General features: G+C 36.3%; 1 protein-coding gene across 1 annotated transcript in view; it reads left to right on the forward strand.

Moving 5' to 3' along the window:
- Nucleotides 1–13,889, forward strand: part of LOC111144755 (B-TFIID TATA-box binding protein associated factor 1) — a 111,048-nt gene that overhangs the window by 70,787 nt on the left and 26,372 nt on the right. The window contains exons 20-25 of the mRNA XM_022499193.1: nucleotides 5,408–5,834; nucleotides 6,957–7,147; nucleotides 8,996–9,149; nucleotides 9,228–9,337; nucleotides 10,789–10,990; nucleotides 12,228–12,376. Of these exons, the coding sequence (XP_022354901.1) occupies nucleotides 5,408–5,834; nucleotides 6,957–7,147; nucleotides 8,996–9,149; nucleotides 9,228–9,337; nucleotides 10,789–10,990; nucleotides 12,228–12,376 (1,233 nt within the window). The remainder of the gene's footprint in view (nucleotides 1–5,407; nucleotides 5,835–6,956; nucleotides 7,148–8,995; nucleotides 9,150–9,227; nucleotides 9,338–10,788; nucleotides 10,991–12,227; nucleotides 12,377–13,889) is intronic.

Below are 13,889 nucleotides of genomic sequence, written 5' to 3' on the forward strand. Positions count from 1 at the left end.
GGCGCCCCTGCTTTTTAGTTTTGATATAGTCCCACTTGGTTTTTGGTGTTTTTTGTGTGTGGTTTTTTGTTTGCTTGCTTGCTTTTGTATGGAAATGTTTACTTTTTAAATCTATCAGGGGCACCTGGGTGTCTCAGTTGATTAAGTGTCCAGCTCTTGATTTCAGCTAAGGTCATGATCTCGGGGTCATGGGATCCAGCCCCACTTTGGTCTCTGTGCTCAGCACAAGTCTGCTTCTCCCTCTCCTCCTGCCCCTCCCCCTACTCGAGCACAGGCTAGCTCTCTCTCTTTAAAATTAAAAAAAAAAAAAATTTAAATAAATATTTAAAGTAAATCTATCAGATGACCCATTCTTCAAGCTTTTCACTTTTCACTCTTTTCTTATTCAAACCTTACTCTTCAGTGAAACTACTGTTTCATCAGCTTAATTAGTCCATGGTTTTGACCTGGCACATCAGAATCTCAGAAAGAAAGTATTGAGGGAAGGCCATTTATTTTGCTTTAAAGTTTTTATTTTATGCCTGCATACAGGAGTACATACTATAAGATTCCATTTATATGATGTTCTACAAAGGCAAAATTAACCTATAGAGATAGAAATTGGGAAACTGGTTGGTTCTTAATCAGGTGGGGAATGGTGTTGACTAAAAAGAGGCAGGACTTTCTGGGGAACTAAAATGTTCTGTATTTTGATGAGAGGGGTAGTTACATTGGTGTATCAACAAACTTGACACTTTTGTTTTCTGTAAATTATGTGCAAATCATTCTATATAAATTATATCTGACCTAAAAGTACTGGTAAATAAAAATACTAGTCTTGGCTCACTTAAAAAAAGTTTTTGTTTTAATTTCAGTTAGTTAACACAGTGTTAACATTAGTTTTGGGTTTACAATATAGTGATTCAGCTTTTTTTTTTTTTTTTTGGTAAAGATTTTATTTGAGAGACGATGAGAGAGGGAACACAAGCAGGGGGTGTAGGAGAGGGAGAAGGAGGCTTCTCCTGCCAAGCAGGGAGCCTGATGCAGGGCTTGATCCCAGGACCCTGGGATCATGACCTGAGCCAAAGGCAGATGCTTAACAACTGAGCCACCCAGGCGCCCCATGATTCAACAATTCTGTACATCACCCGGTGTTCATCACAAGTGAACTCCTTAATCCCCATCACTTATTTCACCCACCTCCCTGCCCAGGAAGGGCAATTTTATATTATTTCATTTGTTATTATTATTTTTTTTTCCAGGAAGGGCAATTTTAAAATGTTAGTCTTAGTCTTGGCTTAGAGACACTACTTCATTAATCTTTTCATTGACTCCCTATTTTTCTCTTACCTGTCAAATACAAGCATTTCCCTAAGATGTTTCTTTGTCACCATTCTCAAAATTTAGTTCTTACCCTTGTACTGTGCTATCTTCTCTTGATCTCTTGAAGTTCTTCTGTTAGGGATTTTTAGTTGGATAGCTCATTGTCACTTCAGTTTAACATAACTAAAACTGAATTTTTTTTTTTAAGATTTTATTTATTTGGCAGAGAAACAGCAAGAGAGGGAACACAAGCAAGGGGAGTGGGAAAAGGAGAAGCAGGCTTCCTGCAGGGAGCCCAATGTGGGGCTCCATCCCAGGATCCTGGGATCATGACCTGAGCCGAAGGCAGATACTTAATGACTGAGCCACCCAGGTGCCCCAAAACTGGAATTTTTTTTAACAGTAAAATGCCCTTTCCAGTTGCAAATCTTGCTACCATTTCCTTTCAGAAAGCCTCATATGTTTATCTTTTCTGTGATTTCATTGCCACAACCTGGGGACCTTAGTACTTTTGTGACTAGGTCCTGAGTCATCTCTATAGCTCCCCGTGATCTCTGGTCCATTTCATCTCCCCTGTTGTACCAGACTTGTAAAGTCCTTTAGTTCCACTCTGAAGGCATTCCCTCCCCTACTTAAAAACATTATTTTTGTTTTCCTTGATTTTTAGTTTTTTTCTTTCTTTTCACACCTTCTCTAAATCCCTCATCTCTTTTCATTATTTCTCAAACTTTTGCCCTTTTAGCATAGTTAACGTTTTTCTTACAGGAGTGTGCCATGCTCACTCACCTCCTGTGCCTCACTCACTCTCACTTCTGAGTCTGAGCTCCTGTTTCGTTTGTCAGGAATTCCCTACCCTCAACCCTCTCTGTGTTTATCCTAGGTTCATCTCTTTAACATTCTTCCGCCTGCACCCTATACTTGGGCCATGATTAGCTGTTCTCAGTTCCCTGGACAGTGCCTCACTTTGCACTCACCACCTCACTCTATTTGCCAAGATGTCCTTACAACTCTGGACTTAACCCATCCTTTAAGAACCATATCACAAGAGGCCACCTGAGTGGCTCACTTGGTTAAGCATCCAACTCTTGGTTTCTGCTCAAGTTTGGGCTTGAGCTACTTTTTCCTCTCCTTCTGCCCCCTCCCCCTGCTTGTGCTTGCACCTTCTCTCCCTCTCAAATAAATAATTAAAATCTTCAAGAAAAATAAAAATCACAAGTGCTGACTTCATCTTGCAAGCCTCCACTAATCTTATCCTCTGAGAAAAGTTAAGCAACCCATATGTCCCACAGTAACTTGCACTTACCTCAGTTATATGTTGCATTCTCTTTACTTATACATCCTTCTCCCTTATTAGTCTCTACATTTTTTGAGTGTGTGAAAACATTGGATCTTACTCATCTTTTAGTATTTTTCAGTAGATACTTGTTGAATGAGTGAATGAATTAATGAATTTGGGGTTATTGGAAAGCTTTTCCTTAGCTTAGAATCATTGAAAATTGACAGAAGCATAGTATATTTAGGACAGTGTTTTCAAACTTTAAGCAGTGAAATCTTGTTTCCAGTAAATCTTAGGCAGAATGCAAATAAATAAAATGAAGTAGAAGGTATAAGCTATATTGATTGTGTTTCTTTGTAGTGAGCAAATGGGCTTAGGTCAAGCAGATAGAGCTCAACTTAAAGAGTTTTGTATTTTATAAGCATAAAAGGAGATCTTAATGGTGTGCCTGTTTTGTTTTTCATAATAAGAGGACAGTATTATCAGTCTTATCCATAATAAAATTATTTGTAAGTCTGAAAAATTAGGTTCTCCATTAAAAAAAAAATTCTTCAATGTTACAGGCTTCTCTAATATTTATCAGACTGGATCTATTTATAGAGCCTCTGTAAGATTACAGTTACCTATCAAACAAGAAAACTATTTTTGTTATGTAAGCCATTACACAGTCTTTAGATGTTAATTTAAAAAACATGCTCACACAAAAACTTGTACATGAATCTTCATAGAATCATTATTCAATATAGTAGCTAAGGGGTGGAAATGTTTTTTAACTAATGAATGGATAAATACAATATAGTGTGGGATATTATTTGGCAAGAAAAGGGAAAGAAATACCACATTCAGGATGCCTGGGTGGCTCAGTTCGTTAAGCATCTGCCTTTGCCTCAGGGTCATGATCCCAGGATCCTGGGATCGAGTCCCACTCTGGGCTCCTTGCTCAGCAAGGAGCCTGCTTCCTCTGCTGGACACCCCCTGCTTGTGCACACTCTCTCTCTCACTCTGACAAATAAATAAAATCTTAAAAAAAAAAAAAAAACCATAAAAAAGGAAATATCACATTCATCTCTATAACACTGATGAACCTTGAAAGCATACTAAATGAAAGGAACCAGTCACAAGAGATTCACACACTGTATTAGTCCATTCATATGAAATGTCCAGAATAGGCAAATCTTTAAAGATAGAAAATATATAAGTGGTTGCATAGGGCTGGAAAGAAATGAGGAATGGTTGCTAATCAGGTATGAATTTTATATTGGGGATGATGAAGAATAAAAATCATTGAATTAGGGACACCTGGGTGGCTCAGTGGGTTAAAGCCTCTGCCTTTGGCTCAGGTCATGATCCCAGGGTCCTGGGATCAAGCCCCACATCCGGCTCTCTGCTCAGCAGGGAGCCTGCTTCCTCCTCTCTCTGCCTGCTTCTGATCTCTGTCAAATAAATAAATAAAATCTTTAAAAAAAAATAGAAAAAATCATTGAATTATACACGTTAAGTGGGTGTATTATATGTAAAGTATATCTCAAATTGTTAAAGATGTATTGAACTGTCATTTAATGTGGCTTGTAAAATAGTCTGATATCACAGGGTTATAGCTTTAGACAACTCTTGGTGAGTAAAACATTCGTGACTGTTGCACTAGTTTCTTTCCCTTTTTTTATGTATTCCCCCAAGCCCCTGGCATTTTCATGAGAAGGGAGGTCAAAGAAAGGATGAAAATAATGCAGTTAACACTTAGCCACTTACTGATAGCTGGCCCAAAAGTTTTTTATTTTTATTTTTTTATTTTTTAAGATTTTATTTATTTATTTGACAGAGATCACAAGTAGGCAGAGAGGCAGGCAGAGAGAGAGGGGGAAGCAGGCTCTCTGCTGAGCAGAGAGCCGGATGCGGGGCTCGATCCCAGGACTCTGAGATCATGACCTGAGCCGAATCACCCAGGCACCCCTGGCCCAAAAGTTTCCGTGAAAGGAAGTTGGTGAGATTTGGTATTTCATAATTTAGTTTATATTTGCTGATAGATTTCTCATTTCACCAAACTACTGTGTTGGCATTCTGTGTAATTTTCTATTAAACTTATCAGATATATATTTAAAGGATAAACTTATTAGATATATTTAAAGGATAGGTAGTTTTGTTAATTTCCATAGACTGTGTGTGTGTGTGTGTGTGTAGTTGACACACCAGTGTTACATTAGTTTCAGGTATATGACGTAGTATAGGCAATGTAGTCAGTGATATTGTGGTGGTGGTACATGAACACTTAAAGAATACGGTGTTATTGTTAAGTCAGATTAAAGTTTAAACTTGGGAGATTTTATTTTATTTTATTTTTTTAAGATTTATTTTATTTATTGGACAGAGAGAGAGATCACAAGTAGGCAGAGAGGCAGGCAGAGATAGAGGGGGAAGCAGGCTCCCCGCTGAGCAGAGAGCCCGATTTGGGGCTCAATCCCAGGACCCTGAGATCATGACCTGAGCCGAAGGCAGAAGCTTAACCCACTGAGCCACCCAGGAGTCCCTAATTCAATGATTTTTATTCTTCATCATCCCCAATATAAAATTCATACCTGATTAGCAACCATTCCTCATTTCTTTCCAGCCCTATGCAACCACTTATATATTTTCTATCTTTAAAGATTTGCCTATTCTGGACATTTCATATGATTTTAGATTTAGATTTTAGACATTTAGTTTACTGAATACTAAAATAATACTGGATACTGTGGAACTTAAAATTGAAACAAAGCTTGCTGTTGCCCTTTAGTTTACAGACTATTTAGGATTGATGTCATTAATGATTTTTAATTTCTCTTTTTTTAATAGGTCACTGCTGTTTTTAATGAAGTCACATCATCTTTTGATTTAAATCCTCAAGTGTTACAGCAGTTAGATAGTAAACGACAGCAGGTCCACATGACAGTTACAGAGACCAACCAGGAGTGGCAAGTGCTGCAGTTGAGAGTGCATACTTTTGCTGCATGTGCAGTTGTGAGTTTGCAGCAACTTCCAGAGAAATTAAATCCTGTCATAAAGCCATTAATGGAGACAATTAAAAAAGAAGAGAATACACTAGTACAAAACTATGCAGCTCAGTGCATAGCAAAACTACTTCAGCAGTGTACAACAAGGACACCCTGCCCTAATTCAAAAATTATTAAAAATCTTTGTAGCTCACTTTGTGTGGACCCATATCTGACTCCTTGTGTCACATGTCCAGTACCAACACAAAGTGGCCAGGACAATTCTAAAGGTATATATCTAAACCTACGTTTGGGGTAGAGAACCATTTAAATTTGTTTTCATTTACTGTAGGTATCATTTAAGCACAAATCCAGTTTATGTTGGAGTTTTTTCCCATTTTGCATATATTGGTAATCAAATAACAACCCTCTAAACTCAAACTACTCCTAGAAGACCTAAAAGACTTGATATTTCATATGACTGAAATCTCTGAGATAGGTTTAACCCTACCCTCTCTTTCCAGACAATTATTATAAGGGTTTACTGTATATGGGACTAGAAAACGTAATTGTATTAAATGTTGAATAAAAATTTCTTCCTATAAAACTCTGGTTTCTCTAATTTAGTGCATGTCTTATAAGTGAACTCTGTTACCTTTAGCAAATACTGTGTAACCATTCTGGGGGGGGAAAATGTGTAGCCATTCTGATTTCATCTGGAAAACAAGAATTGCTCTCTGCAGGCTAGTATCAAGGACCAATGTTTTTTTACATGCCTTAATCCTATGTGATTTATTTTTTGTTTGTTTATAAGATTTTGGAAAAGCAAATTACTTAAAATGTAATAGATTAACAAGTTTGGCACAGTGTAGGTCATAACAAAATGTGAACAAACTGGAAGAGAGGGTGGCATTTTGAATATCCTCATCTTAAAACTATAATAGGGTAACAATCTCCCTCCCCTCCCCCCTCCAACCCCTAGTATTATTTGAGCCAGTAATATTTTGCACAGTGGTCCATGTTTCTGAATTTATGGTGACCATGGACATTTCTTTAGAACTTGCTTGCAATGTTTTTTGTTTCTTTTTATGCCTAGAAGCAGTCATTTATTTTTTGAAAATTAACATACTTTAACTGAAGGCTCAAAATCATTTTTGCATGTCATATTTCTTATTAACATGATTCTACAATTTTATATTAAGTATGGTCCTATGCAAATATCAAAACATTTAACTTAATGTTGTAAATTACTGTTTTGTTACTATCTCATTGACTAAAGAAAATGTCATCAGCTTATAAAAATTGAGGTTTAAAGACATAGTTTTAAAAATATGTTTTATCTCTTTTGGAGCAGGAAGCATTTGGTCACCTCTATTATGCTTAAAAAGTTATTTAATTTTTTTTCCTTTTAGGATCCAACTCTGAAAAAGATGGGATGCACCATACAGTCACCAAACACAGAGGTATAATTACACTCTACAGGCACCAGAAAGCTGCTTTTGCTATCACAAGTAGGCGAGGTCCTACCCCCAAAGCAGTAAAAGCTCAAATAGCAGATCTTCCTGCAGGAAGTAGCGGAAATATCCTTGTTGAACTTGACGAGGTAAATAGTTGTTTTGGGTTTTTCTGACTACTCTGCTTTTTAAACAGATATCTTATAGGTTGAGAGCTAAATTGTCATATGAGCATCCATTACTATATTTTTAAGTGATAGAACTGGAATTAATCTTTTGTAGTAACTCCACAACATGATCCAGAAAGACTGCAAACTTCTAGTGCCAGATAATTATCACCTGCTTGACTTTTAGTCAGCCTGCAATTTATTAAATGTGTGATATGAGGGATCTAAATTTATATTTCCATATGAATAGCTAGTTATCCCACTGTTGAATCCTTTCCTGCATGGTTTATAATGGCACCTCTGTTATATATCATGCTTCATATATGTGATTATCAATTGGGCTTTCTTTTCTGTTTCATTGGTGTACTTGTTTACAGCACAGTCTTCTTTAAGGACAATTAAAAAGTGGTTTTTGAAATGTTTATAGTCACAGTATTAATGGTAGAATGATGCTCTAGGTATCTCCTTTGGTTGGCATGACATAGAAACTTAGTTCAGGGCACCTGGGTGCCTCAGCTGGTTAAGTGATTGCTTTCGGCTCGGATCATGATCCTGGGATCCTGGGATCGAGTCCCACATAGGGCTCCTCCTGCTCTGTGAAGAGCCTGCTTCTCCCCCTTCTTGTGCTCTCTCTGTGTCAAATAAAATCTTTAACAAAAAACAAAACAAAACAAAACAAAACCTTAGTTCCGCAATAAACTACCAATGCTAAAAGACATGTGTCTAATATATTTCTGTAAAATATATTTTTAGGTTTCTTTTTTATTTTTTTTTTAAGATTTTATTTATTTATTTGACAGAGAGAGGTCACAAGTAGGCAGAGAGGCAGGCAGAGAGAGAGAGCCCAACGCAGGCCTCGATCCCGGGACCTTGAGATCATGACTTGAGCTGAAAGCAGAGGCTTAACCCACTGAGCCACCCAGGCGCCCTAGGTTTCTTTTTTTTCTTTTTTCTTTTTTTTTTTTTTTTAAAGATTTTATTTATTTATTTGACAGAGAGAGAGATCACAAGTAGATGGAGAGGCAGGCAGAGAGAGAGAGGGAAGCAGGCTTCTTGCTGAGCAGAGAGCCTGATGTGGGACTCGATCCCAGGACCCTGAGATCATGACCTGAGCCGAAGGCAGTGGCTTAACCCACTGAGCCACCCAGGCGCCCCTAGGTTTCTTTTTTAAATAAAAAATCTTACCTTCTTACCTGTGTTTCTTTCAAAATATTCTGTATATATCTTTTTCACTGATTCTGTTCTTACCATAATAATTTTAATTAAAAAATTTACTGTGATTTTGGTATTTATATCTGTATGGTTTATATAGTTTTTCCTTTACTTAAAAAATAATTGTAAAAATATATGCATCTTTCTGGAGGGGACAGTTTTTTGTATTAGGATGAAATTATTGCCAAGTAAGAGCTTATTAATCTTATTATTAGATTCACCAGATGCTTTTATTATATCCTTTAAGTGAATATAAATATAAGGACATTTTATTTTATCTCCTTATCTTCTCGTTGGCTGGTAAGTTTCTTTGGGGCAGGGAGCAGGGGAAAAAATTGTCACTTAGGACTGTCTCTAGAAACTGCATATTCTTCTTCTCCTTATTTTTCAGCTCCAAAGGAGTATTTTACTTTGGATGGAAATATCTAGTTTGGGGTTTTATGCCCATGTAAATTTAATTATTGAAAGACATTTATAGTGATAAATATGTTTACAGTTGCTTAATTGGTGAATGGTAACACCATGAGTTCTTAGATGGTGACTTTTAAATTCTCTTAATAAAATTTCAAGCCCATTATGCTTTTTAAAATTCTCTTATCAACTAATATTTCATTTTAGGCCCAGAAGCCTTACCTGGTACAGCGAAGAGGAGCTGAATTTGCCTTGACAACCATAGTGAAGCATTTTGGTGGTGAAATGGCAGTGAAGTTGCCTCATCTCTGGGATGCTATGGTTGGTCCATTGAGGAATACAATCGACATAAGTAATTTTGGTGTGTACATATTTCTGAGTTGGACTTTAAAATATTATTTGCAAGGTGATACACACTTAAATCAATATATCTTAATAGATGGAAAGTCCCTCTTGGAAAAGGGAGATGGTCCTGCCCAAGAACTGGTGAATTCTCTGCAAGTTTTTGAAACAGCAGCAGCTTCAATGGATTCTGAGCTTCATCCCTTGGTAACTAACTAATGCAAGTGTAATTTTCTTCTAATAAAACAAGTGGTTTTATTAAAAAGTCTTAAGGCTTAAAATGTGTAACTTTGATGTCATCCCTAGCAATTGCATTGTCTTTTATGTGGTATAACTAGATTCCTTCTTTATTGACAGCACATTTCTTGTGGGCTTTGAGGCAGAGTTTGGTGCATGAATGTTAGAAAACTCACTTTGAGAGCTTAGAATATGGAGCAGTGGGGACAGGGCTCTGATACAGAAGTCTGGTATAAACAGAAAGTTACAGTCCTATTAATTTATGCCATATTTAGTAATAGAGCTCCAAGAAAGGAAGAACACAGGTAATAAAACTTCTTCTAAGATAAGTGTAAAGGTAGAGGAAGTTACCTGAGTTGAAGCTGTTCAGTGGCAAAGAACATTGGTTTGTGTTTTTTGACTATTAAAATAAATATTTCTTTTAAAAAAAATTGTGACAGAGGAGAAAAACAGACTAGAGAATTAAATATCTGGTTTTTCCATAGAAGGAAGCAGTATTCTCTCCATATAACTGTAGTAGGAACTCTGCAATTTACAGTGCTGTTAAGTGTGCTAGCTCCAATTCCCTATTCATATCTAACAGAAAGGGGTGAATCTAGGAGAAAGAAGAACAAACCTTTTCTGTTTATATTATATAGAGTAATGAAGTTATATCTTTCTACTTGTTAAATTTTGCTGATTTATCATTAGTAGAGAAGGGCAGAATCCATCTGTATGCTCTCACCCTTCTATGATCAGCTTAACATTCATCTGAGCTGTAAGGCTAGTCTGTTCACCATTAAGATTAATCCTGGTATTCCATGCAGCAGGCATTTATTAATGAGATATATCATGCTTTTGTGATCATAATGCCTGTGGTAAGCCAGGAAGCTGAAGTGGGAAATACCTGCCAAAGGATGGTGCCTAGAACAAATTAGGATCACTCAACCCAGTGAGTAAAAAGTATGTATCTAGGGGTGCCAGGTTGACTCAGTTAGTTGAGTATGTGACTCTTGATTGGGGTCATGAGTTCAAGCCCCACATTGGGCATAGAGCTTACTTGAAAACAAACAAACATATGTACCTAAACCTAACCCAGAGCTACCAAATTGGGAAGGGACTGGTGATGTGTGGTGTCATTTCTCCAATGCCAGGAGAATCTTATAGGTACCTTTTATATGCACCCTGATACCTTAAGAGAAGAGAAACAGAGGAGAAGTGACGTACCTTTTAGTTTAGAGAGTTTCAGTACCTTAGATTGGATTTAGATTAATTTTTTATTGAGGATGTTTTGACAATAATGTTTGAGGAGATATTGGAGATATTCTTGGATTTAGTCATTTAGAATATTAAGAACCTCTGAGTATGGGCTGTAGTAGTTATATTTTAAACAGTAGATCTCCTAATGAATATTCTGATTGTCTTAAACTTTTTGTTTTTAGTTGGTACAGCATTTGACCCATCTTTATACGTGCCTTCAGTATCCCAGCACTGCAGTGAGGCACATGGCTGCTCGTTGTGTAGGCGTCATGAGCAAAATAGCTACCATGGAAACAATGAATATTTTTTTGGAGAAGGTTCTTCCATGGCTAGGAGCAATTGACGATAATATCAAACAAGAGGGTGCAATTGAAGCACTTGCATGTATCCTTTTTTATTTTTAAAACTTTAGAAATTGTATTCATTTTACTTAAGGTTGACTCTAGTAAAATTCATTAATTCATTTAAATGTTCATAAATAACCTGTCTTGTTCCAAAAAGAAAACTACTCTGTTATATTTTATTTTGAAGTATCTTTATATTACATTATAAATACATTACAAATTTATTTATATTTTATTTTGAAAATTTTCACAGAGTTTGAAGAATTACTATTTTAAGAGTTCTTTTTTAATAGACAAAAATAATTTTAGGTACTTTATAAAATATATTTCTAGTAACTGATCTATTGGTTTATAATCAGTGTTGTATTAGTACTAATCAGACGCTGTGTATGTAGTATTTTATAAACATAGTATGTTTTCAAAGTTCATTATGTGGGTGGAAAATGACTAACTGTACTAAATAACTAGAAATACACAGACAAGCTTTTTGCTATGGGTATAGCATCTATTGGCATTCTTTTAACTCGAAGTTACTGAAAGAAATGTGGATGGAGAGCAAATCAGTAGAAACTCTGGTTCAGAAATGCTGAAGGGGCGCTTGGGTGGCTCAGTGGGTTAAAGCCTCTGCCTTCAGCTCGGGTCATGATCCCAGGGTCCTGGGATCGAGCCCCGCATTGGGGTCTCTGCTCGGCAGGGAGCCTGCTTCCTCCTCTCTCTCTCTGCCTGCCTCTCTGCCTACTTGTGATCTCTGTCTGTCAAATAAATAAATAAAATCTTAAAAAAAAAAAAAAAAAAAGAAATGCTGAAGAGTGCAGGAGTACTAAACTTATTGGGCCCTGCTATGGTCCAGTTTATGACTGTCAGGATTTTGGTTGGAAATTTGGAATTAATCTTTGAGTGGCATTGAATTGTGCTCCCTTGCTTGCAGTGTTACTCGTTTTATTTTGGTATTGGAATTCTAGCAACTTACGAGAATTTCTCTATGAGAAAAACCTAATTAAAACTTCCTCCAGCCTCTTTCAGGTGAAAAACCTGATTTTATAGTCTTTATCAAGAGAAAGTTACATAATACTTACAAAGGAGAACAATGTACAAATGCAGTTATAATTGAATCATAGATCTCAAGGGACAGTCTATTCCCTTGTGATGTAGATGAGAAAATGGAGAACCATTTTAGAAGTTAAGATCTTGATATATTTTAATACATCAAAATATGTATTTTGTTTGTGAAAACATTAACCTCAGAAGTTTGGAAATTTCCTTAATAACTTACTCAGGTGTAATGGAACAACTGGATGTTGGTATTGTTCCATATATTGTCCTTTTAGTTGTGCCTGTGTTGGGAAGAATGAGTGATCAGACAGATAGTGTAAGGTTCATGGCTACACAGTGCTTTGCAACACTAATTCGACTCATGCCGCTTGAGGTAAGTTAAAATACTTGGTTTATAGACTTAATGTTTTCTATAATTTCATCTGTAAAAATTGTAATTTTTTAAAAACAATGTCAGGTTAAAAACATTGTGAATATGTGTACAAGCATTAGGAATTTTATACTTTAATGGAAATACATATATCTCTATACCCATGTATATATAAATGTGTGTGTGTGTGTGTGTGTGTGTGTGTTTATAGTTTTAAGTAGAACTGTGGTTCCTAAAAGAATGATCATTTATTGATGCTATTCTAGGAACAGAATTGTTCCTAAGTGTCCCTGGTATCATCAAGGTAAAGATTTTGTGCCAACATTTTCATGAAAGGTAAATTTGAGAGATGATAAGAGAAGGTGTAAAAAGCAAATGAAGTGTCTGTGGGAGTGTGGAGAAAGCAGACTAGAAGGTTGGTTGGAGAATTTTGGAGTATATTCGTGGGCTAGAAATAAAATATGTGGCCAGTATTGGAACTAGAAGTGGCTTGAAGCAAGGGAAGGACCAGGACCCTGCCACCAAACTACTTAAAGTATTTTGATGGGATTTTTTTTTTCATTCATTTGAGAGAGATACAGAGACAGAGAGAGCACAAGCAGAGGGAGAGGGAGAAGCAGACTCCCCGCTGAGCAGGGAGCCTGACATGGGGTTCGATCCCAGGACCTGGAGATCATGACCTGAGCCAAAGGCAGACACTTAACCATCTGAGCCACCCAGATACCCCATGAGATTTTTACAGTTCAGGAAATCAGTAGATACACAATTCATCCATGTTGTAGTATGTATTAGTACTTTCCCCTTTGGCCAAATAGTATTCCATTGTATGGATGTACCACATTTTGTTTATCTACTCACCAGTTGGACTTTTGGATTTTTATTACCTTTTGACTATTAAAAGTAATGCTACTATGAACATTTACTTACAAGTCTTTGTGTGAATATATGCTTTTATTTATTTTGAGCAGATGTCTAGAAATGTAGTAACTGGATCATATGATGTTGAACTTTTTGAGAAATTGCCAAATTGTTTTCCAAACTGTACCATTTTCGATTCCTAATGCAAAGTATAAGCATAAGTTGGAAAACCTCTATTAAAAAAAAGTTTGCCCATGCCTGCTAAACTTGAAGATTCCCATCCCAATAACCCAGCAAATTCATCCTAGATATATAGCCTAGGGAAATTCATACACATGTAACAAGACATATCTTTAAGAACATTTATCATAGCATTATTTATTGTAGTCTAAAATCACTTAAATGTTCATCATCGGTGGAGTAGATATGTTTAATTGGATGATAATGGTGATGATACTACAATAGAATGAACAAAATAGAAACAGCAATATTAATCTTTAACATAAGATTCTGTTTTTATGATGTTCAAAAATAGGTAAAGGTACATGGGATGCATACTTATGGGATAAAGGCAGAAAGAAAAGTAAGAAACAGGTTGCCATGAGAATCAATAAAGTGATTACCTCTTGGGAAAAGGAGAGTGGGTTGTCACTGAGAA

The sequence above is a fragment of the Enhydra lutris genome, unplaced genomic scaffold, assembly GCF_002288905.1.
Source record: "Enhydra lutris kenyoni isolate GAN:26980312 unplaced genomic scaffold, ASM228890v2 scaffoldscaffold12, whole genome shotgun sequence".
NCBI classification, from domain to species: domain Eukaryota; kingdom Metazoa; phylum Chordata; class Mammalia; order Carnivora; family Mustelidae; genus Enhydra; species Enhydra lutris.